This window comes from Phoenix dactylifera, unplaced genomic scaffold (assembly GCF_009389715.1).
Source record: "Phoenix dactylifera cultivar Barhee BC4 unplaced genomic scaffold, palm_55x_up_171113_PBpolish2nd_filt_p 000167F, whole genome shotgun sequence".
In the NCBI taxonomy this organism is placed as follows: domain Eukaryota; kingdom Viridiplantae; phylum Streptophyta; class Magnoliopsida; order Arecales; family Arecaceae; genus Phoenix; species Phoenix dactylifera.
Window position 1 is genome coordinate 475,147 of NW_024067708.1, and position 26,261 is coordinate 501,407.

General features: G+C 36.8%; 2 protein-coding genes and 1 pseudogene across 3 annotated transcripts; all 3 read right to left on the bottom strand.

Annotated features, from left to right (window-relative positions):
• Window positions 1-339: 339 nt before the first annotated feature.
• On the bottom strand, window positions 340-1,133 carry LOC103713923 (30S ribosomal protein S17, chloroplastic). Its single transcript, XM_008800973.4, has one exon. The coding sequence runs from the start codon at window positions 1,043-1,045 to the stop codon at window positions 572-574; it is 474 nt and encodes a 157-aa protein (XP_008799195.2). The 5' UTR covers window positions 1,046-1,133; the 3' UTR covers window positions 340-571.
• Window positions 1,134-2,080: 947 nt separating this feature from the next.
• Window positions 2,081-5,118, bottom strand: LOC103713932 (annotated as a pseudogene).
• Window positions 5,119-8,630: 3,512 nt separating this feature from the next.
• On the bottom strand, window positions 8,631-18,198 carry LOC103713924 (probable magnesium transporter NIPA6). 2 transcript variants are annotated; one of them, XM_026807237.2, is made up of 10 exons: window positions 18,133-18,195; window positions 17,833-18,056; window positions 17,690-17,746; window positions 17,491-17,581; window positions 17,213-17,373; window positions 16,984-17,111; window positions 16,746-16,883; window positions 10,927-11,019; window positions 10,730-10,847; window positions 8,631-9,226 (listed from the first exon to the last, which is right to left on the bottom strand). In XM_026807237.2, the coding sequence occupies exons 2-10, from the start codon at window positions 17,993-17,995 to the stop codon at window positions 9,096-9,098; spliced, it is 1,080 nt and encodes a 359-aa protein (XP_026663038.2). In that variant the 5' UTR covers window positions 17,996-18,056; window positions 18,133-18,195; the 3' UTR covers window positions 8,631-9,095. The 2 variants fall into 2 exon arrangements, with proteins under 2 accessions (XP_026663038.2, XP_038972985.1); XM_039117057.1 differs by having other exon boundaries at window positions 17,833-18,198.
• Window positions 18,199-26,261: the final 8,063 nt, after the last annotated feature.

Genomic DNA, 26,261 nt, shown 5'->3' on the forward strand with positions numbered 1-26,261 from the left:
ACAACAAATTAAGTGCAGTCCCACAAGGGGTCAGCTACCAGAGTCCAACTGTAAGGAAGAATTTAAAAAGGGAGTAAGCACAATTTCAGGTCATTTGCCAATTTCACAAGAAAATTATCATCCATAAAAGGTAATATTTAGCAAAAATATCACCAAAAATTCCACACGATCATCTCAGCGCATACTGAAACTAACCAGCTACAACTAAAAGAGCTCTCCAAATTATACCGAGCAAACATTAAACAAACTGATAAATCAGCAGAAATCAACTAGAAGCATACCCACAAACCAAATTCAACACTACATTCAGTCAAAAGTCATCAAATGCCCAAAACAGCAGAAAAATCAAGAAGATTGAAGAGCATGAACATAATTGAACGATCATCAAACACATGGAGAATATAATAGAAAGCAATGCCAAAACACACCCGACAGACGGAATCCAACCATTCCAGCATTAGACATACTCAAGCAACACGAAGTTTTCATAAAAATATAAACTTTACTACCATAAAGGACAACGGATAGGAAGAAAACAGAGAGAAAAGGAAGATGGAGATAGCGTCCCGCGTTATGCCCGCTGCTGGGACTGGAGGGGAAGGTCAAGGAGGTCGGCAGGGACGGGATCGACGGGCTTGGGGGCATTGCGGGCGGTGACAGGGACAGCAATGAAGGCCTTGGTCTTGCTGATGGGACGGGACTTCTCGAGCTCGACTAAGTCACCAACCTTGAACTGGTTCAAAGGGTCGTGGGCCTGGTACTTCTTCTTCTTGCGGATGCGGCGCTTGTACTTGGGGTGGGGGGCGAGACGGACCACCTCCACCGCTACCGTCTTGTCGCTGGTAGCGCACACCACGCGGCCCTGCATCTTCTTCATGGCCTTGACAGAGAGGAGCGAAGGTGGAGGAGGCGGCGCCGCCGGAGAAAGAGAGAAAGGTGACGCCTTGGGGAGAGAGGTGATGGCCGGAGAGGAGCCATGGAGGAATAGGGAGGGATGGTGTTTGAGGGAGGAGGAGAGTTGGAGGAGAGGGGAGGTTAGGAACATGGCGCGGGGTTTAGAAGAAGCGAGGAGATGGGCGAAGGCAGGGAGCCGCTGCTGCTGCTTTTTTTATCACATCTCTTGCTGCGGATAGGGGTGGGAAATTTGGGGATTTGGATTAGCCATTTAACGCCCAAGTTTGGGTAGGGTTGGACCAAGATGCGCGCAGCTTGGGTCGAAAGGTGGACCGGACCAGACCCTTCTATTGCCACCTTATCATCCAATTATAAACAAGCCATGTTTGGCGGCCATCCATCTTCATGTCGGATGACATGATAGTGATCAAAAAGTGTACAACCTTTTGCTATGTGCACCAATATAGAATCCAAACTCTCTATATATTGAAATTTGTGTGAATACTTTTTTAAAATTGATATTTGCATGTATGTCCTCATCAAACACTTGTTTTGTATGTATACACTCCTTTTTCTTGCATATCTACCCATGTCATCTAATGTCATTAATAAGTTAGTGGTTTAAAATTGCAATGACAAAAATACCCTTAGCGGGTAAACATGCAAAAACTCTTTTTGTTACCGAAAGAACTTACATAACTCTTTTTGTTATCTAATTATCGAATCAATCTTTTTCTTAAGCAATATTTTTTGAAAAATATTGAGAATAAATCCGAGTGTTGAAATAAGTTAAAATAGAAAAATTTAAAACTAAATTTTTTTGAATATAAATACTCTTAAATATGTGAAATTGCATGAATACACTCGCAAAGTATTATTTGCATATATACCCTTATAAATGTTTCTTTTTGTATATCTACCCATAAAGATATTTTAATCATTTTTAATTTTAAACAGTTAATTTCTTGACGACATTAGATGGTGTAGGTACATATGCAAGGAAAAAAAAAGGACATACATGTAAATTAAGTATTTATAAGAGTATATATATGCAAATATCAATTTTGAGAGGGTATTTATGCAAATTTTAATATTTAGAAGGATGTATATATAAAAAAACCCTAAGACAAATAAATATATCAGCACATCATGCAATCAAGGACTTGATCCACAAACTGCTCAGGCTTTAAGCTGGCCTGGTTCTGACAGCATAGTCCAAATCTACTATAAAATATTCTACATCCTCAATGCCAATAGAGATACAGACGAGATCTTCAGTCAAGGCCCTGGTTTCATGAACTGGAGAAGGTATGCTTGCATGGGACATAAAGCACGGTAAGCTTATAAGCGACTTCATACTTGTTGTATCCATATGGTAATCAGGAGCGGCCCAATGTATTTTGGGGCCTAAGGCTGTTTTGTCTTTGAGGCCTTCTCTGCAGTGGGCCGGCCTAAAGCAATCTTACCGGAGGGGCCTTTTTTCTTTTTATTTTTTCTTTGAGACCTTTCCTGCGGTGGGTCTTCTTTGGGCTGGGGCCTTAGACGACCGCCTCAGTCGCCTAAGAGTTAGGCCAGCCCTGATGATAATATAAGTTGATTTCTCACAAATTATAAAAATAGAGCAAGAATTCAGATTAACATGTTGTGAAGATCAGTAATGTCATAAAGATGTGTAAAAATTATGCTTTCTAAGCTCAAGTTCTTCAGAGAGTATCGTTTTGTATGTGTCAAATTTGTTGAATTTGCTGAAAGCAATTGTAGAAGTCTAATTTGGGTTTTTTCAGCCTCGTCGCCCTACGCATGCCAAACACAAAGCCCTTTTTAACCTAGTTCTAAGTAAAAACTACATAGCTCCCAGATATTACCCAGCATTTCGCCTACGTGATGCCAACAAGATAATAATAGGACTAAAAGGCCAAAATTTTCTAGGCTTCTAAAAGAAAAGGAGTTGGTTTTCTTATACTGCACATCACAAATTCAAGTCTTTATGCAATGTCACATACTCCACCATGGTGACTTGCAAATATGCTGCCCCAAAATCATATCCATCATACCGATCAGAATAAGCTGGACTGCGGAATCCAGGAGACAAATCCTCCAGATATGCTCATAATGAAATTATAAGCATATTCTGAATCAAGATGTTTGCTGGTAGGATTTTATAAGAAATTATGCTTTCCCGTACCTGCTGCGCACAGAAAAAGACTCTGCACTAAAAATGAATAATTATGTTGGTTTTGTTTATGCAAGGAGCCATGATCAATTATGGTTATGACAATCCCAAAACAGAACTATAAATTTGAGCAGAAATGGATCTAAGTGTTCATAGGACTTCAGATGTGTTTGAGTTTTTTGACATTTTCTGAATGATTGCATAGCAGTAAAAAGTTTGGTAACTACTAAACAGAACTGCAAAAAACTTACTAAACAGTTTAGAGGATCTACTGGAACCAAAAAGCAGAAATTTTCAACGAATCATTCCTGACTATGAAATTTTCACTAATTCACGGGATATAGAAAGTTTCCAAAATAAAAGTTAGAAGAGCTCAGAAAATGATCACCAAAACTAACAGAAATGCTGTAGTATTTTTGCGGTCTCAGCAATGTGCTTTGAGAGAGCTAATGATCCTGTCAAAAAAACTGAGAACAGAACCAGCACCTTTTGCCTGCAAGGACAAACAACAGTCGACCTTGCTTTTCTGATTTTTATCTTTTGAAGCCACTTCACTTTGAGTACCTGAGAATAATGTAAAGTGCCTCCAGGGTGATCAGGAAGTCCTGCATGGTTCACTTGCTTCACCTCGGGTGAGACGATAAGATTTCAGCAAGCTTCTGGGCATTGGCTTGTTACCAATATAATATTGTCAATGAACTGTGATTGCCAATAAAACTCAAAATCAGTAAAGCATGTCATATATGGTCTGCCAAGATTTTATTTCATGTCTCCAACCCTAGCAGAATGGAGACAACTACTTAATACCATAATTTAGCTTGATCGGCAAGAGTCTCAGTGCAATCTAGAGCTAGCGTGTTTCACTTCAGACCTATAAAATCGACCATCTTTTGATCAATTCTATACAGATTTTCATTTTGAAACTGCGATGCCTAAACAGCATGCGAGTAAACTCAATGCTGGGGATATAGAAGTCTTAGAGGCTGTTTTGATGTACAATCTTGGTAGCAATGTCCGCCAAACTGGTATCGGTCGGCAGGCAAATTGGTACAATACCGTGCCGATACATGGTATGCTTGGGCATGCCAGTTCCAAACCAGCATGCCAATCTTTTTTAAAAAAGCTTCTTACATTTGATTTATTGGTGATCATTTTTTTCAACTTTTTCAATGATTTTAAGTATAATTGTATGTTTCTTGATTTTTTTTATATTTCTATGATCCCAGTATAACCTAAACAATGCAACTTGTTATTTTAAAGTGATATATATCATAAAATAATTAGTGAGATATTGTATGCTATAAGAAGCAACATGACATATCCTAAAATTAATTAGTGATAAAAAATATAAAATAATATAATTAATTACATATATTTAAAGTACAACATACATACTAATATCTAAAATTTTGTCAAGTGACGATACCTCTTGTAGATATCCGGATCATTAGCATAGTCAAAAGGCACATCAACCTACCTCTCCAACTAAGCAGCATTGTAGTCTTATATGTTCATCCCATAAAGAGCACGCTCTGGGTTATAAGCACTCTCGGATCTCTCAATGAAGCTTTGGCTCTGAGAAGGATCCTCTAGCTAATAATATGGTTATGGAGGAGCCCATTCGAATATACCGACAGCAAAATCTGATCCGTAAGATGCTCCGAGCTCATAGGGTAGTAGCCACCAAAAGACGATGTCTCAAACATACTAATCTATATCCCTATGGGTTATAAATTGTCTGTGGCTACTAGTAATAGGATCCAGTATACAACTCGGAACCTGATACGCCTATAGTTCTACTCTACATACGAGGTCATCTATAGCTACATCGTGTCCTTATGATTGACCTCTAGAAATCCGTCTTCTATATACAATCGTAGACTTGCGGGCTCTACCAGATCATGCACCGTGGTCCTTATCCTATGTAGCATGCATAAACTAGGACTCACCGATGAATTGAAGACCACCGTGCGGCTGTGTCTCATAAATGGTGGTCTCATGTCCTTTACTCCCTCCTTGGCCATTAGGTCCATGACTACAAGAACTATCATCGTTGTTGCTCCTGATTTTTGAATCTGAGTGAACTCACTCCTCCACACTCTCCATCAGGGTTGCAGCTGCTTTTGTTTCTGTTTTTGCTACGCTGAGCAACTGCCTACTTATTCTCCGTGCCCCTCTCTACCTGGCTATGCTAAGAGTATGGATGTCGCTCTCCTGACTAAGTCGACCGGATAGCGTGGTGGCCTCATCTAACTAACTCTCAATCATATATCTAAAAAGATATCTTGGACAAGGAGCCATATAATGACCGGCTCCCCAATGACCCTTGTGGCTGTGGCTAATTAGATGAAAAGATAATGTGGAATATTGCGATCTGCCTATTGTCCTGCATCGATCCTAGCCTCACTAGCCACAAAACTGACAGTTTTGTGGAGGTACTGCTTGCTCATCAAAACTCCGGCTCCTATTGCTAGCCCATAAGCTATTCGATCATAGGATCATCATCATCGTCAATGAAAGCATTATGGATCGGATCTGCCTTCCTGATCTAATTCTTTGCCCTTTTCATCATATGATACAAGAAGCCTATTTGAGGGTACCTCTCGCTGTCCTGAAGCACTTAGTACAACGACTTGATAGCCTTCACTATGTTCATGGCCTACTACCAAAATCTGCCTCATCATCAAGTCCTCGATAGTGCTCTCCTTAGTGTTGGCCCTTGCAAATCTGCTTTCCTATCATGTGGGACTGACAAACATCTGACGTAGTGTTGATTTCCTCTCAAGAAGGCTATTAAGTGCAACATAGTTGGAAGCAAACCATGTCACACTTGGTCTCAAAATCTCTCTCACTGCTTACCTACTCATCAGTAATAGGACTCATGTATGGTTATAAATCTATCTGGTGATGGTTTGGGTTGTCTCCATTGTTAGCTGCACCCTACGAATCTTCGCAATGTCCATCAACATGAGGTCGATAGAATGCGCAACATATGAGGTCCAAAAAATATGGGGTCACCGCTCCATCAAGATCTCTCCGGTAACCTTACATTATGGCCCATTATAATATTGACTTGCACGATATTCTCCTCTCCGACTTGATCAATCTGAGAATGTACATGGCATCGTGCACCTGATCGGAAGCATCAGCTGACTTGTAGAAGAAAGTCTTTGCATCACAATATATGAAGATGTTGATGATGCTCAACTTGGTAGGACTGGTCCAAGCATCACACATCACCATTAGTCCATATGTGGGCTACTAGCTCTTGTATGAGGCAATCCACTTCTCTAGCTCCTCCTTCTTGTTGTCAAGAAGCTCATCGTAGATATCCTTTGATCTTGGAGAATAATGCATTTATTTTAAAGGGAATCTAAAGAAAATTCACATATACAAGATGGGAAAGCTCAAAGAAAGCCAATGATAAGCGTCAAAAACTGAAAATGACTGTGTACGATGGCTTATGTTGTGTGGAAATTTTGAGTAGCTAATGGACAAAATTGATAGCTCAATAACATGATAGCCATGTAGGGTATTAAATTGTATGGAACATGGTATGTCGTACCGCATCGTGCCAGTTCGATACTTGTACATGGTACGGAGGGCATATCGACACTCGGTACGACCGAATCGGCTCCCATACCAGGCACACCGACACAATGACAGGGTGGCACCCGTACGAGATCCAATATCAAGACAACGTACCTTGGTATGGGAATATATCTTTTAGGATTTAGAATCTTGAGGGTTAATAAAAGTTGCTTTGTAAGTGAATGTGCATGTCATGAGATGTATCTGCTTAGCTAAGCTATTTAGGACTTTGACAAACTTGAAGATGTGGAGTTGTGCTTTTTCTCCAACAATCAGGTGAGCATCTTATCTGGATTCTGGGACATGGGGACTTGACCTGGAAAACTCAGTCTGAAAAGAAAACAAGGAAAATGGACAATTGATGCTAAACGTTCTAAATCAACTAATTTTAAGACAATGCTATAAAGACTATCACTTTTTCAATGTCAACCATAAAAATCAAGTTTGGTTATCCAAATTTGGGTTTATATGTCACCATTCTACCTATCCATATTTTGGCATAAGCATTCTTTTTAAATACATTTTTGTTCTGTGTGCAAATCCATGTCCCAGAGTCCATGTCTGACAGTTTGCAAGTCACTCCAACTTTAATTTTTTTGTGCCTAATACTGTATCAGTACAACATGGTTTTATGGCAAATCTTACAGAGTGCAGACCCTTCTCCATGCACAACATGCCCGTAGTATGCTTATTGGCAATATATCGTAATTAGTATTTGACTAGTTATTGCAACTTTTCTGAATTAAAAAGAAAAAAGTCTTATAAAGTCAAAAATCTACATCTCCTGCAGATGTTGGACGCCGCATTCCCCTACCTGTTAGAAGGTCAGCATGTTGTTGAAGCAACTGAAGATTTTTCACATGATAAGATCTGGAGATCAAAGCTAAATTCTGCAATCAGTTACAGGCATTGCTGAAGAGTATGCTGGCAGCATTGCTGTCCGGAAGCAAACCTGGAACTGTTGGTCAGGCAGTACCTTGCGGTAGAGCTATGGTTCCTGGGAAGCTTAAGGAGATGTTCGGGATGTCATTGAAATCAAACAGTTTAGGTCAATTGCATGCCCTGCACAAGTTATGGTTCTCTTAGATAATGTTGTGGGATCAGGTGGCCAATGATATTAAAGGTAAGGTTTCTTGCCTGTTCCAGAAATTGGTAGAGCTACTCTTGATTTCCTAGTGTTTCTGCTGCTTACATTGGCTTTATGCTTAGGCAGCTTATAAGTCAATAACCATTTAATTGTAGGAAAAAAATTCAATAATGTTTCTAATTGCATTTAAATTTGCAACTTTTACTGCAGATCTGCTGCAGAAGCCACATGAAGATGGGAATCATATAAGCAAAGTTTTATGTTTTAGTATTGAACAGCTGATAACACTGCTGTAATTAGTCACACATGGTATCCTCACAATATTCTTAGTAGTTCGTTCAAATGCAGCTAAACTCTGCCCAAGCTGGGAAGCAAAAGCAAGCACCTAGCCATCCTTGTCACTGTAAACATTTCTGAAAATTTTTGAGATCTTTTTGCCTAGATGAGTAGTGGGGTTCTCAATGTCATTGTGAATAATTAATAACTTGTGAATATTTTACTTTATGGAGTTCGATGCCCTTCAGTTGGAAGGGCAAAAGTAGTAAGATTCAACAAATTGAGATTCATCAAGCTTTTCTAAGATGATTTAATAGGGCTTGTCGAGAATAAGTCGTTACCACTGATTGATTGAACAGATCCACCAAGGCACCAAAATGAGAAGCCCAAAGAGCAGAAACATTTTAGTACCCTTTTTTTTTTAGATCAGGAAAAAGGTAATGATAAAAGGTGGGTGGGGGAGGCTGACATATTCGCTACAATATTTTAAGTCTGTTCTTTCATCTGCGCCTACCCTGGTATATGCTTATCAGATTTATACCACCCATTTCTTTTACCATCATTTTATTTGCGCATGATTAACAGTTACCAGTTATTTAATTCCAAAAATACCAAAAGAAAGGCCGAAAAATTGTTGACTGTATATTAACTTGTACATCAAATTACACAAACAAAATTACAATCAAGATCATTCTCCGCGCTTGTTTATACCAGGGTTAGACCAACTAATACAACCCAGGCTCTACCAACCAGATGACAGACTTAACAAAGGGAATATGGCCCTAGTAATACATGGCCAGGACTAACTGATGACAAGAGACTGACAGAAACAAAGGCACATGAAACTACATGGGACAGTGATGCAAGCAAAGATGGCTAAAAAAAAAAGAACAATCCAATTAACTTCTTCAATCACTAAGCCCTTTTATAACCTACAAAACTTTCTATACCACTTTGAGCCAATGAAGGCTGAGGCAGGTATTAACGAGACCGGTAAGCAAGGGCCTCAAAGGGAAAACCTCTCTGACACAGCAGCAACGAGTTCAGCATATAGCAACCTGCCATCCTAGCTTTCTAGGTGAAGTAGTCTTGTCGCACCACAGTGATGAACTCGGCAGATAACAAATCATCATCCTTGTGCTTTCCTAGTTCTCCATTGCCTTGGATGTGCCAGAATATTTTAGGTGGAAGTGGTGTATACAAATCTGCATGTACGCAAAGACCAGTCACAGGAGCTTCAAGAGACCTTTTAAAGACTGTAAAATTATACATGTTTCTGCAAAAGAGCTGACATATAAACCATTTAGAATGAGCAAATGTTAAGTATAGCCCTCATGACCTAGTGGCAAGCTTGATATCTTTTTGGGACATAATTGCACATAAGCACGACCACATTGCACATACTTAGATGTGTTTGTAGTCAGGCTATGAGAAAAATCCAACCAAATTATAGACCAATTTGGCTATGTCAAGCTTGAAGACTGATTTTCCAAATAAAGATTCAAACCATTAAATGCAAATTATGACCTCTAAACCCCTTGCAAACCGAAAATATTTTACTTTGGAAATCCCTTGCCTATCCATCAAGCCATCTTAAATGGACAGTTTAAATAACAGATAACATGAGACAATATTTTGATTTGATCTATATTGATTAGAAACATCCAAAATAACTTAATTTGTTTACATGTGCTTTAAGATGCCTAGATGAAGATCGATGGTTTGCTTTCTCAATTTACATAGCCTATTATGCATTTTAAAACACTAGCTATATTTGTACCGTCCATTTTGGGATGACCTAATGCAGAGTCTGCAAAAAAAAAAAAGGTTATTGGTTTGTAGGCACTGGAAACGTAGTAGATAACATTCACTCATTTGGATCATTTTAGAAACCGTGTCTTCGAATTTGATCTGATCAAATTTGGCCTCGAATCCAATCAACACTACCGCTTTTACTATCATAAAGCTCAAAATGTTCAAATATCAAACAAAATCAGAAAGAAAATGTAATGGGAATCCCACATAGATGGAAAAAGCCTATTTTTCAATTGATCAAAGAAGAAATGATAACAGGAATCCAATTTCAACATAGCATCTGCCTAATTTATATATCTCATATTTATGGTAAGAAAACAAAAATTAGGATTTGATTATGCAAAAAATCTTAAGAAAGAAACCAAATTTGGCTTAGCATGCTAAAACGACATATAAATTAATCCAAGCTAGCCTGCAAAAATCAAAAACATTGTTCTGTTCACCCACGTTAATTGTTAAATATTAAACTACACTTTAATGGAGTTGTATGCACAACAGAGAATGGAAAATGAAATTCTTACATATGAGTTGGAGAATAGGCATATTCCATATAAACATGTTTTATAGTTTGGCTTGTATAAGGCATACTCATTGTATAGGAAAATATGCATCAAGTAAAAAAGGCTTTTTAAATTGATAGCATAGACCTAACCAAAAAATAAAGCTGATTTACTTTACAAGTTACGATATCTAGAGAGTGGTTTTAAAGGCTATAGGTGTGCTTTCAATATAGCATTGCATTCCCTAAACGTGCAAAACAGCTGCTACTCAAACAAGAATTCCATGGTTCAGAAATTGGAAAGGAGCTAAAATCTCAGTACAGCTGCTGACATAAGGTTTCAAGCCACACCATCTTCCAGCTTAATAAAGTCTGCCAATTAAGAGAACAGTACCTGTAGAGGAAGGTGGATCTGGCTCTCTTGTAGAATGCAGTACCGTTGTTCCAGAAAGTACTGTAATTATCCCGCAAATCTCTGATGCGATATTACTTGCACTCTGTCCAGACCAATCCTACATAGTTGCAAAGCAAAGGAAATGTTTGTTAATCAAAAAAATAGGCCATAGTGCATAAGAATTACACTTTTTATACCTTGAACATAATGGCACTTGCAAATATTGTGAGAGTTGTGAACATGGCATAGTAGATGGGTGAAACAACTGCAGTGTTGAAAGTATCCAACGCCTGAAAGAATGACAACAAGTATTAACATTTTAAAATCTGTGTTTTTGAATTTTTTGATCTCAGAAGGGAAATGAAAAATAAAAATGACAAACATTATCTAAATTAACTCTCTTCAACATCATAATTTTGTTCATTAAACAATGAGACAATCATATCAGATAACAAAAAAGGAAAAAAAAACAATATTGCCTGATAAACAATGACACAAATTTTCTCCTTCATTCAGAAGTCTGAAACCACCATGAATAGGTGGTTGACTAGATTTATTATTTTCAAGGCTATCTATTTTTCCAAAGCCAATTCAGATGTCACCTAGGGCATTTGGTTGTAAAACCCCTAAACATCCCATTATATGCCAAAGGCCTATACATACTTGTGTCATGCTCATCCTCTTTGGTTACCATCCACAGTGTCTAACTGGAGGGGAGAGCTCGTGAATATTTCATGACATAGTTTATGCACATAAGGAGGTGTTTACACATTCTCTAGGATCAGCTTCATGAATACTAGTTCCCTATTTGTTCTATTATAGGCAACACCATTTATCATGCAAATACAGATGCTCATAAATTTTATGCACATGTACATAGGTCAATGTCTGCATTCCTAACCCTTCCACATAAATACAAGTCACTCTCCAAGACCAGGCTTCCTTAGCCTACATTGCAAATACCATCTAGCTTTCATATCTCCAACAAACTTTCCTCCATCAGAACCTTAATTAAAAGGAGAGGTTCAAATAGTGCTCAGAAAATGGAGACAAGGAGGAAAGACCTTTTCTAAATGAATGATTCTATGAAGAAATGATTGAAATAAAGGGTAAGAATACAGGATGCAGGATAGGATACAAAGGCGACCGAAAGTAACCATACAAGAACCTGTAAGTATATTTAAACAACAAATGAAGCTTTCCAACATTGAGAAAGCTTTGAAAAAGGTAGCCATGAATAATGCACTTGGACTACATAAAATATTCTGAAGATATAAAAGCAACAACCTGATGGGCCATTCCTCTGACACCAAATATGTAGTAGGAGAGCTAGATTGCTAAACAACAAATAAAGCTTTCCAAGTTTAGAAAGCTTTGAAAAAATAATTATGATACTTGCACTAAATCAGATGTTACAAAGCTATGAAAGCAACTACCTAGATGGGCCATTCCTCTGAGACTAAATATGTAGTAAAGCTAAACAAGAACATTCCAACAAAACGCTGCCACATCGAGATAGTTAACTAATAAATAAGCAATAACTTCCACCTAATAAATATTCGACAATACAATAGCATGAAATACAGTGTAGTTTGATCCAAAGGCCAAACAAAATACCAAACTGAAAAAACCGAAAATGTTGGTCTAAATACTGAAGATATGTGCATAAGAAATGAGCCCAGACCCCTGTAACCTATTTCCCTTCATTTTAGACTCTTGCCAAATATAGAATGTCTGTCAAGGGTTGCTCCCTGATCACATGAGGTTGGACAGCGGATAAGGTAGGCTTCCCTTCCTGCCAACATGTAATTTAAATTTCGACAATTAACGGCTCTATGACTAGAAGTTGTGTTGATATTTAATGATTTGGCACCAATTCACAGAGAAGGAGAATCAATTTACGAACCAAGTATGCAATTCTCAAACTTTGAAAAAATTACTCTGATCAACGAAGTCAACCCATATTGATGGATTAAGCTTGCAAGGTAAGGTTGACATATGGATCCCCTTATATATAACCCTAGTTATCTAGTGGTAGATTATACCTGGCCATGTTCTTGACTTAGGTTCATATACTAGCATGCATATTCACCACATCTTCTCAACTTAATAAAATCTCTGTCAAATCAGTTTGGCAACTTTAACGCACTATTTCACTTTCAGATGGCTTGTTCAGATGACACGTACTGATTTTGATCGTAAACAACCCAAGTCATGCAATACCCATTGCTTGTGCATCCCACACATGGACCAGGACAAAAACTAATCCAATGTAGATAAAAAATAATTCAACCAGCCTATGCTGCCTGATTGGATTATTAGATATTGAACTGTATCATTGCTTGCTAAAAGGAAAAAATTGAATTATTAGAATAAATGGTATGTAATTTTACTCTATCTTCACAAAGGAAACATTGTGTTGAAGGTAAATACATGTCAATGGCAGTTTTAGCCATTGAAGGGAATAAATGTGTAGCATGCCTTCCTCACCTCTTATTATAATGGAACCACATTATGGGAAGATGCAAAATGATTTCACCATGGAAAAATCACCTTCTGAATTTCATTCCACATCTTGAAATCCTTATTACTCATCATGGTATACACTCTAGCAAAAAAGCATGTGATCATATCGCTCAACCTCAAAAGGTCATGCCTACATAACAGCCGTTAATTATAAAAGGGACAGCAACTTTAAACTAGATATCAAAAGGCAGGCAAGGTCTGGAGAAGAAATTGGCAACAAGCATCAAATCACAACAAGCCCATACAATGATTCAATAGCACTACCCAACAAACTCTAGACTTTTTAAAACTCTCAGAGACATGACTTACTAGATAATTAACTAAAATGTGGCATAAGTATGCACATGTTTGAGAGGAGGAAGATGGTTTGTCCCCTATATCTCTTTCCCATTTGAGATTTGATATTCATGCATGTTAGTAGATGGAAGAAGATATTGTCCCCAAGATCTCTTTCCTAATTAAGAGTTTGATAGGAGGAAGACACTTCATCTCCAAGATCTCTTTCCTTTTTGAGGTCAAGTATGTGATGTGCCTGAGAAGAAGAGGGAGACACTTCATCTCCCAATCTGCTTTCCTGCTTGATGGTCTGTAGCCACACATGGCTACACAACAAAAGGCAAAGCCTTTCATGTTATAATATTACAGATGATTATGTTAACCAGTCTATTTAGATTCCGTAGCTCCACTAAGAAAGTATAGCTTCTTCCACTTCATTGTCAAATTGTCAAAGCCACTGGTCAAGAAGAGCCATATTAAATATGCCCATGTTTCTAATGCCAACATCTTCTTTCTCTTTTACACACACGTGGTGCCTTTTAAATAAGACTTGCATTATTACATATGCTATGCATACCATTGTGTTTACAAAACATGCATATGGATTTTAGTGAGCACTAAGTGAAAAGACATACAAAAAACTGCCCTTGGAAAACCTTAACCTTTGTTATCTCTAACCTTGTTATCTTTTAGCCACTAGAAACAGCAATTGATATCCATAGATATTCCACATCTTTGACTCATCCTAACAAATCACATCCAGATCACAGGGGAAGAAAAGTCATCTTGAGCATGAAACTTCATGCATGCAAAATAACCTATGCACAATCTACTGAAACATATTAACAATCTAATTTCAAACCAAGCACCGACAACACAATCTGATATTGAATATTCCATGTTAAACAACTCTAAAAGTTTGAAGTACATATTGACATACACGCCAGTTATTTGTCCTCAAAGAAAGATCACTGAAACTGAGATCTGCTTCATAGATAAACACCAACAAGCAACCTAATGCCCAAGTATTGAATTTGCAATCATGAAGACTAGGATTGATGTAAGTCACAATAAATTTAATAACACTTGAGGTAAAAAGTCTAAAATTATATTAGTTTCATGTTTACTACCCAATGCCTATCTACAAGACCCCTGAAACACATTAAGCCTGATATACAATGCTGACCTATTCTCACACAACTTAAGCTTTTGGGATCAAGTTGCTAGTTAACATGGTATCAGAGTTAAGGTTGCTAAATGTCAAGAGTTCATCATATCCCCTCCAAGTCCATATTTATTTGATTGACCTGATCATTATCTCAATCTGGGACTGCAAATATACATTATTGACCCATTCCTTAAACTTTTACATTCACATGGTTAATTAACAAAACCAAAATATTCTTTAAATCATACTTACATTATATCTTCTTTGGCCTCCCCTCATATTTTCAGACACTTCAACCTGTACCCAAATGCATAAACACACTTTGACATATAATTAAGACACAACTGCCTTCCATTTAAGGTTATCTTTTGCCTAACCTGCACATGCCCAAAGCATTCAAATGTTTAGCCTCAGATTGACTCCATCAATGCCACTTATAGCCTTCCTCTGATGTAATCCTTCCTAATTCTACTATATCAAGTTCTAATATCTACTATTCTTAACCCTCTTAAGTTCCCCGCATTCTACAGCCTGCTTTTTTATAATGAAGTTGGTATCATGTTTGTTATATAAAGTTCACTTTGCTCTAGTCCCTAGAAATGAAAGTGATCTGTGTGGTAGTTATCTCCTCCATCCCCAACACCCAGTCTCCAAGAAGCTTTGAACCACAAACATTCACATGGTAAATCATGATCCATGCTATAGCAAGAGGTTATAAGAAATGATGGTCTTCAGTAACTTGATCATGCTAAGAAGGTCAACAATTATGGATACATTATGATCAATCAACTTGATGAATAATTCCAAGTAACAATGATACTGCAGATATTGTTATCAATGTAAAAATGCTTATGACCAAGTCCAACTTAATTTTGTGGGCACATAGAAATATTCTTAAGGTTGTATTAAGAGGGTTGAAGACATATGATGCATGACAATGAGAAGGTTGACAGGAAATTGCAACAACAATCTTTTAGATGTGGTGGTGAAAAACTTCAAGGCATTCTTTCTTAACTTTCACATACAACATTTGCTAAAACTATTGACATTCACAATCTATCCTCCTTACAAATGATGTAACACCAATCATGACTTGCAGATTTCATTGAAAGGCTCAGATTGTCTACGTAACTTGCCAAAGCTAAATATGCAATAAACAGATAGAATTTATTTAGAACAAAGCCCAAAGCAGGACTAATAACAAAGAGGTAGACTTGAATACGTATTTAAGTTAGCTTAAATTGTAAATGAGAATGGTAGTGAAGTCTTATAACAAACTAAATGTGCATTTCCAGTGTTTATCAGAATTATCTTATTATTTCTTATCATTTTTTTCTAAAGTTACTATGGGAACCTACAACCAGAAGCATTACATGGATAAGAATATCCAGTAAGAAAGATGATGCAAGTAAGACAACCATATTCAAGATTATGATGTTGAAGAGATGATGAATTAGAAATAATTGAATCATAATTCAGTACATTGTAGGAAATTTATGAGCTGAGGTGAAATGATTAGAATGAAATGATCATTTACAGGAAAAAAAAAATAATAACAATAAGAGGTCAGATGAAGAGTGGTTAAGGATTGAAAGGAAGGTCCCATAAAGATGATGAGCAGAAGAAAGATCAACTGAAAATTGGTTGGGAGAGAGTTTGTATGCTCGTTTAAACTAAGAAATTAGCTTTGTATTGTGTATCAAGAAGGAGCTTAATTAGTTATGTGTTCCCTTTGAATTCCAACTTAAACAAACAGCATGAATAATACACTTGCAAGGTTTGCACAGTGTTCACACACATCGCAAGGCACAATAGGGAGTTGTGGTGCTACCAACTAATATTTTATATGAATAATCCGTAGTCAGTCCACACTGAACAGCATTGTTAATGAACCAAATGTTGATTCATCACGAAAACATTAGAAGCAACTTGCTGTTTGCAAAGTACCTTAATGAAGAAAGACTATGACATCCCAGTCATTTGCTGATAAGCTGACAAAAGAATAAGCACCCATTTGAACTACTGCGACTTGATTCAGACACTCACCTTGTTCAGATAAATTAACTGAATAATGATGCAGGTGATTGCAACCATAGCAAACACCCACGTCTGAAAATAACCAGCCTGGTTGATGCCTTCAACAGTAAGCTTAATGGCAATTCCTATGGCTTTAATACTCATCACCTAACCAAAAACAAGCATGCATGAAGTTTAGACACTTCAGTGATCACACAAGCAGAGCATGAAGAAAATTCAAACATTACCAAAAGCTGGCAATAATTACCGTCAAAGATCCAATTGCGGAACATATGCCCAAGTACACCATTATGTTTGTCTGCCCATACCGCGGAGAGCAATGCAACATCAGAACAAGTGATACCGCCGCTGCTGATGCTGCATACAAAAGAAAGGCTGGACGAAGCACAAAAATAATCCCAACCATGCATCGTCAAAGACAAGGGGCAGCAACAAGACAAGGAACACCCTAACGACAATGACCGAAAAATTTATACCTGGCTGGGTTGCCAAATTCCAAATCTGCTCCACCGAGCTTGGGGTCTTCTCCTCAGGGGCGTGCAGCACGATTACTGTGGATCCCACGATACAAAGCACACAACCTAACACACCCATCCTCTGAAGCTTCTCTTTTAGAAAGAAATGAGCCAAAACAGCGCTGCCAAACCAGTTCCCCCAATCAAAGTTCATCTCACGAGAATAAATAAAAATCCAAAATTGAACTACAAGTCAAATAGGGCCTTTAGTATTCCTCTGATTTTTTTTCATTCCCTACCTGACTATGATGCTCAAAGCTCCCAACGGCGTCACCAGAACCGCGGGGGCAAAAATATAAGCTACAAAATTGGAGATTTCTCCGACAATCACTGCAAAGTTTCAAACTCTCAGAGTTTCCTAACAAGAATTCGCTAAAAGAGTGATCTAATTAAACGGAAAACAAGAAAACAGGAGGAATCATCGAGAATAGAACTTACTGGTGATCATTCCAATCCACCAGAGCGGCTCCAGGAGATACCCGTACCCACCTACGCCTTGAGAAGCAAACATAAAGGAAGCTCTTTTTCTCAGCACGGAGATTGAGGATTAGGGTTAGGGTTTGAGGGGAGGTGGTACATACCGGCGCGGGCGCCGGATGCACCAGAGCGCTTGAGGCCCTTCTTCTTGAAGATGAAGCTGGCGCCGATGAAGGCGCTGGAGGCGACGGCGAGGAGGAGGCCCTTGAGGTTGTCGGCGAAGAGGGCGGAGGAGGACAGGCCGCCGTTGGTCGAAGAGCTGTCCATCGGTCGGGCGGCGGACAGCAGCTCATCTAGAAGCCCAGCCAGGTGGGTCTCATCGAGCGCGCTCCCCACAGATTATTTATCAATAATCAGAACACACGAAAAGAAAGAACCAAGATATTGACCGGAGATGAGATTTCCAAGAGAGCCGGATCGCATAGAGAGTGGTCGAGAATAGCACCTGATGGTGTTATTTTTGCGAGAACGTAATAAGACATCCCTAGGAGAGAAAGAGAAAGATATCTTTCCATATTATTTTAATAAATGGTCTAAGACAGTGGATATTATCATTGAAAATTAATTTTAAAAATTAAATCTTTTTATTTTTTTATTAAAAAAATAATTAGCTTACTTGGTTGTTAAGGATGTAAAATAACAGTAATCAAGAGTGATGTAACATCCTTAGGCGCGTTGACATCATGCATAATGACATGCACTTAAAACTTTATCTCAAGTTAATTTGATTAGTAAGTAAAATATTTATAAAATCTATTATCTTAAAATGAAAAATCCAGCCAAAAACAGCGACGGATGAACGGGGCGTTGTTTTTAAAAGCAATTTTATCGGCGTTCGTGAACCTTGTTGCGAAGACATATTTATTTTTTTATATTTATACATATTTAGTATTTTTTTTGTAAAAGTTCATTGCTGGTTATATTTGGCAGCTTGGCTGGCTGTCCAAAAGGTGGACCCCGACAGCGCGTCCGACGGTGTCGGGATTCAGGCAATTGGCCCCACCGGCGTGTGAAATCTACCCGCGTCGCTTGGGAACGAGAGCGTCGCGGTCTTACCGGTAACGCAGCGACTCCCTCTACTCCGCGTTGAAAATACTAGACTGAAGGTGCCCCGTTGGGAAGCAGTAATTTGAGGAGAAATATAAAACAACGGCAACTTACAACAAAAATTATTGGCCTTTCTAAATGAAGATGGAATAAATACTTTGCATCAATTTTGCTGAGAGATTAATATTTTAAAATTAGTCATAAATCATTTAATTTGAAAATTGAAACTATTAAATATAGTTCGCATCTAATGTCGCATAAATCTAACATGTCTATCATGGATCAATATGTGGCGAGTATTTTTTTTAAAAAAAATAAATTCAAAAAATTTTGAATTTTTGGCGGAATCCAAACAAGGAAGAAAATTATGGCAGATTTGAATCTGCATAAAGAAAGAGATTGTGACAATCATTTGATTTTGCCCTCCAAATTATAACAAATTCATGCGTACTCCTTGATATAAACAAAGCCAAAGAACTCCAAAAGTGAGAAGAGGTAACGGCTAGAGGCTTCGAAGCATAGATGGTGAGAGGCTTCCAAGGATAGGCTTTCAAGCTCTCATGGCAAGAAACTCCTAAGAAGAGGCTCTCAAGCTCTCATGGCAAGAGACTTCCATAGAGACACTCATGCTCTCATGGCTATTTTTGCACCCAACTCCTTTTTCACGGCCATCCCCGTACGCATGCTCCTCTCTAGATGGGATGTGTGTCTTTAGAGACCAAGATGCAAATCCTTGGAGGCTGCCTTTCTATGCCACCCAAGATCCGAGCCCATGCAGACAGGATCCAAGCCCTTGGAGATTAGGATCTGAGTCCTTCAAGGCCGTCCTTCTGTGCCATTTGAGACATGAGCATTGTGCACATGGGATGCGCAATTGCCGATCATAATCTAGGCTAAGCTCCCAAACTAAGCACTTTTAGGCCGAGCCTCCTACAACCAAACTTCCGATGATAAGCTCCCTAAGGCCATGGCCGAGCACTTCGAGGTCGAGCCTCCTATGGCCAAGCTCCCAATGGTCGAGCCTCCAATATCTGAGTTTCTAATGGTCAAACTCCTAAAGGTTGACGCCAAGTACTGCAAGCCGAGCTTCCAAATGTCAAGTTAAGCTCCTAGGCCGAGTGCTCCAAGCTGAGCTCCTAGGTCGAGCACTCGAAGCCAAGCACCTCAGGCCAAGCTCCCAAGCCAAGCACTCTTAGGCCAAGCCTCCTATGGCCAAGCTCTTAATGTTTGAGCCTCCAATGGCCAAGTCTCCAATGCTTGAGCTCTCAAAGACCGAGGCCGAGCTCCCAAGCCAAACAATCCAAGCTGAGCTCTCATGCCGAGCTTCCAGGTCGAGCACTCCAAGTCGAGCTTCTATGCCCAGCACTCCAAGTTGAGCACTTTAGGCTGAATACTCTAAGCTACGCAATCAAGGCCTAACAATCCAGAAAGATTATTGTACTCTGATATCTTTTATTATATCTTCTTTTGCTATTTCTCGCTATTATTCTAAAACCCTGCCCAACTTAAGTATCGGAGGAGACCCGGCCAGAGCCATCCCATCGAGCTTTTCTCTTCTCTTTTTGTGCAAATCCACGACTCTTCATGGCAGATTAGTGTTCTGTCTTCCACCACTATAGATCGAGCGGATTAATCTACACCCTTCATGCCTACAAATCATCAGACCATGATCGGGTAGGATTTGGGCATCAACAGCACCGAATGCTTTGAAATCAAAATCTATATATTTTAGTGGTTTCTAATTCATACATCATGTTGGTATAAATAAATAATATCAATTGCATCAGTATGATAAAATACACAATAGAATATGTGAATTAAAATTTTATTTTATAAATCTAAATCTGCAAATTTTAAAATATTGATGGATTTAAATTTACTAAATTTTTGATATTTATATCATAGTAAAGTATAATATTATGCTATTAAAACCATCCATTATGGATCTACTTAATAATTAGATTAACTGAATATTAATTTTTTGTTTCAAGGAGTATTAACGTAAAAGAATAATAGCGTCAAATGATACCTAAAACAGCTATTTATTAGTGTTGCTAGGGAAAAATCTAACTTGAAGAAGAAAGGCATAAGGGAGATTACCTTGATTTCGACAAGCTATCAAGGTCGGCTAAGCGGGGAACTCAACGACGAGACCAAGAAATTCCCCGTGAAAATCAACGATGATTGCTAGTAGTTCAATGATGGGGCTCTTCAAGAGGGAGCGGGGTTCCTTAAATAGAGGTAGATGCTAGGGTTTTCCTAACCTCCGATAACCTATAGGGCTCCAACTCATACTAGGAGTAGAAGATGGAAGAAAACTCCCACCGGAAGTCCTATTCCATGCTCCCCACTTGAGGGGCTTGCCCAACCTATGGGCTAGGTTTCTTTGGTTTAGGCCTAGGCTAGACCAGTCGAACCGCGCCTCACATAGAAACTATTACTGGATTGCATATAGAATAGAGTAGTGCAATAATAACACAAAAATATAGCACAAAAAAGTTAGCAACTGTCGCCTAACTTTTCTATGAGACAAATAGGTAAAAGTAGTCGATGAAAAGGCAAACAAGAAACTTACACATCAGCTATGACTTTAAGGTATAACATTTTTGTGCCATATTAGCATTTTCTCATGTAATATTGATACATATTGATTTTTTTTCTAGCTAAGCTAGGATATATGTAAGGGATTTATTTTCTAACATATTTTTGTTGATACATCAAATAAAAATGAAATTATTCAAAGCAAATCCTTCTATATTTATACATAGCTGGGCTTGAAGACCAAGAACTTCTCAAATCTTCAAAAGGATTACTCAGCAACTTGCCTTGATCAACCACAACTTTGCCTTGCTCATACTTGCCAAATGAGGAGGTAAAATTTAAAATTGAGGACAATTTTTGTTTGAAAATTATGATCCAAACTTGACTTGATGTGTTTTGCCTTAAATTTCTAGTTCTAATTTGACATTTTATACTATTTTAACTGGAGAAAAAGGACACATTGAATAAGTTGTAAGTGACCAGAAGGGCTAAGCTATAAGGAATTAAATAGTCAGCATTTTTGTTTAAATCAGTAGAAGAATGCTTAAAGTACCATAATCCTATATTTTGAGTTTCAACATAATATCTTAATATTCTTTTAATGGTTATAAAATGAGATTCTTTATGATTCGATTGAAATCTAGCATACATACAAATACTAAATAAAATATTAGGTCTACTAGTGGTCAAGTAAAGTAAAGAACCTATTATTTCCTCACAAAGCTTTGAATCTACAAACTTTTACCTTGCTCATCCTTGTCAAGCTTGCATGATAGGCTCATTAGGGTACCAATCTCTTTTTCTTCTCCAGGCCAAACTTCTTTAAGATCTCTAGGAAGTATTTAATTTGGCTAAGAAGATTAGTTCACTCATCATGCTCATCTCAAACTCTTTCTGCATGAGCTTAGCAAAGTCTTGATATAAAGCTTTATTAGTGGAACCAAATATGATATCATCTATATAAATTTGCACTATAAGTATATCATTTTTTTCTCTTTATAAAAGGGTTGTATCAATATCTCCTCTAATGAAATAATTTTCAAGAAGAAACTTACTTAGTCTTTTACATTAGGCTCTAAATACTTATTTTAGATCATATAAATGGTTTGAAAACATGCTTTGGAAATTCATGATTTTTAAATTCGAATGGTTTTTCTGCATACGCTTCTTCAGCTATATATTTATTAAAAAAAACTTTTTTAACATCCATTTGAAATAATTCAAAATATATATAATATGCAAAAACAAGTAATAATCTAATTGCTTCTAATCTAGCTACGGTGGTATAGGTTTCATCTAAATCAATTTCTTCCTCTTGGCTATACTTTTGCACTACTAATCTAGCTTTGTTTAACGTTACCACTTTCATCAAGTTCACATTTAGTTTTAATTACCAGAGGGTCCTTAGGTCTACTTACCGAGGACCATACTTAATTTCTTTCAAATTGATTTAAGTTCTCTTGGATTGCACTAAGTGACTGCAAATATTTCTAAGTAAAAAATCTAATTCTTACCCCATGTGATGGATAACCAATTATAAGTTTTTTAGGATGATTGTGATCATACCTCCGCTCTTTTGGCAAGTCATGTGTACCTTGATGATTTTGTTGCTGAATTTTTAGAATTTCATCCTCTTCTTCATCCTTATTCTTCTACTCTTCTTCTTTATTTTTGCACAGTTGCATCCTTTAGAGTTAATTGTTCCTTCTTCTTTCCAATAAATCTGCATTATCATCAGGCAACTCTTTCTTTCTTGTTGGAAGAATGTTATTTATCAAATACTACATAAATAGAATCCTTTACAATTAGGGTCCTCTTGTTGAACACTCTACAGACCTTACTAATGGAAGAGTATCCTAAAAATATGCCTTCATCAGATTTTGCATCAAATTTACTTAAGCTATCCTTCCCATTATTCAATGTAAAACATCTACAACCAAGAACATGAAAGTGACTCATGTTAGGTCTCTTACTTTTCCATAACTTATAGGGATTTTTTTTCAAAATTGGTCTTATTAAATCTCTATTCATTATGTAACATCTTGTGTTGTAGCTTTAGCCCGAAAGTATTTTGGAAGATTGATTTCACATATCATGGTGTTGGCAATTTCTTTTTGAAAGTATTAAGGTGACTTAAGTACAAAAAAATTATGTTCAAAACCATGCTCATTGCAATATTTTTCAAAATTTTAGCTTTCAAATTTTGTTCCATAATCACTATGAATACATGCAATTGAAAAACCTTTTTTATTTTGAGTTTTTCAACAACAACTTTGTAAAAGTGGCAAAAGCTTCGTCTTTATGAGCTAAAAATATAACCCAAGTAAAGCTTGAAAAATCATCAATAATTACATATCCATATCTTTTACCTCCTAAGTTTATAGTTCTAGTGACTCCAAACAAATTCATATGAAGTAGTTCTAATATTCTAGAAGTTGAAAAATATTTTTGGGTCTGAAAGAAACTAGTTTGTTTACCTAATTGGCATGCATCACAAAATTTTTTTTAAAAAAAAATTAGTTAAGGCAATCCAACAACAAAATCATTTTTGAGCAATTTGGAAATCATATCCATGCTGGCATATGCTAATCTATGATGCCACAACTAACTAGCCTCATTGACTTTGGCATTCGCTGCAATCAAATGTTGCACATTTTACATGAATAGGTCATTTAGATCAACCATGTAAATATTGCCATGTCTATATCCAATAAATTTAATTTCATCAACAAGAGGACTAGATACTATGCACATGGATGCAAAACAAATTTATAACCTCTATCACATAATTGACTAATACTAATTATATTTTAAACTCTTAACAAGAAAAACAATTTCTATTAAAATTGAGGGATTTATACTGATGCTATCTATGCTGATTATTTTTTCTTTGCTATTATCGCCAAAGCTAATCATCCATCCATCTTTAGCATCGAGGATGATAAATTAAGACTCATCCCAAATTATGTATCCTGAATAGCAACTATCTAAATACCAATATTTTTTCTTCCTACGGTCTGCAAGATGATGGAAAAATTAAATGCGCCGCGTGCGCAATAGCTAGCATGGCGCCTATAAATTAAATGCGCCGCGTGCAAGATGTTGTTTTTTTTTCTTTCTTCGTTTGAATTTCGTGAAACGTGTTCGCAAAATCAATGCGGGCCGTCTGCAGAAAGTGCGGGCGCATCTGCAAAAAGGCCCATTTTCCCCTATACAATTACCCCTATAAATACCTCTTGATTTCATCTTTTTTGGGATACGAAAAAATTCTGAAGAAAAGTTCTTCCTCCTCTTAGCCACTTGTGATTTTTATTTTTGTTCTTTTATATTTTATCCTTTTTCTTTCGTTCTTCGCTGGATCTGCAAGTCCGATCGGATTCGTTTTGACTTCTTTCGAGACGTACCCAAAAAAAAGTTATAGGGTCATCGTATCTAATAGGAGGATTGTCGGAAGACCCATACGTGGAGGCAAACATTTTTTTGGGACAGCGTCTACGCGCTTCGACCTGCCTTCAATTAGGCTATTTTTTCTAACTTATATTTTTAATTTAATAATAGTAGATCTGTAGGATTTGCAATTTTATGATTTAATTTTATTAAATAAATAGATTTATTTTGTGCTAGAATAGATTTTTTTGTGTTAAAATAGAATTATTTTAATGTCGAATAATATATATATATTATTTCCTATAAAGATTTTTCATTAATTGTAATTTTAGATTCATTTGTTTATATAGATAATATATTGCTAACAATCCAAAGAAGTGTTTGTTTATTTTTTATTAGTAATATATAATTCAGTAAATTATTCTAAAAAGGTAATAATTTGTTTAACCTTCAAGAGATTTATCATACCTCCATTTGGACATCTCAAGGAGTAATTTTCAAATCCCATTCAAATGAAAAATTCGAAAATTGGTTAATACATAATAATTAATTCATCGAATTGACTTATTAGATCTTAATCAATTATTCTAATAAGGTAATAAATCTTATAATTCATTGAATTGCCATTTTAGATCCCAATTACAATAATTGATTTGCTAGCACAAAATTAGTAATCAATTATTCTAATAAGATAATAAATCTTATAATTCATTGAATTGAAATTTTAGATCTCAATTACAATAATTGATTTGCCAGCACAAAATTAGTAATCAATTATTCTAATAAGGTAATAAATCTTATAATTCATTAAATTAACATTTTAGATCTCAATTACAATAATTGATTTGCTGGCACAAAATTAGTAATCAATTATTCTAATAAGATAATAAATCTTATAATTCATTGAATTGATATTTTAGATCTCAATTACAATAATTGATTTGCTAGCATAAAATTTGTAATCAATTATTCTAATAAGATAATAAATCTTATAATTCATTGAATTGATATTTTAGATCTTAATTACAATATTTGATTTGCTGGCACAAAATTAGTAATCAATGATGAGAGCACAAAAGTGCGACCTACATGTTACTAAAATTAGTGTTATTGTTAACCGATAATGATAAATTCACTGGATTAATATTATATTTGGGTTTAACATAGATTAGTATAAATTAGAGAAAAAAATGCACATTGAGTACAAATTTGACTTCAAATCGGGTTCGAGTCGGGTACGGATCCGAGTCGGGTTTGGGTCCGAATCAGGTCCATTTCTTTTGTGCTTTTGGAAAATAATTTTGGACAAATCTAAATTGGCTATATCATAACTATAAGGTGCTGGGTGACCCATGACTTAAAAGATTTGCAATTGACCTCCAGTGAGAACAAATGACCCGTGACGAATCCGTCTACAACCCAAATTTCATATCACATTATTTATTTTATGACTGATTGGACGGAACTTGGTGTCTTCCAGCTCCCATCTCAGGAGGGCAAAACACATCCCAGCTCTTCTCGGATCGTAGCCGCATCAAATCATCCAACGCAGCTATCC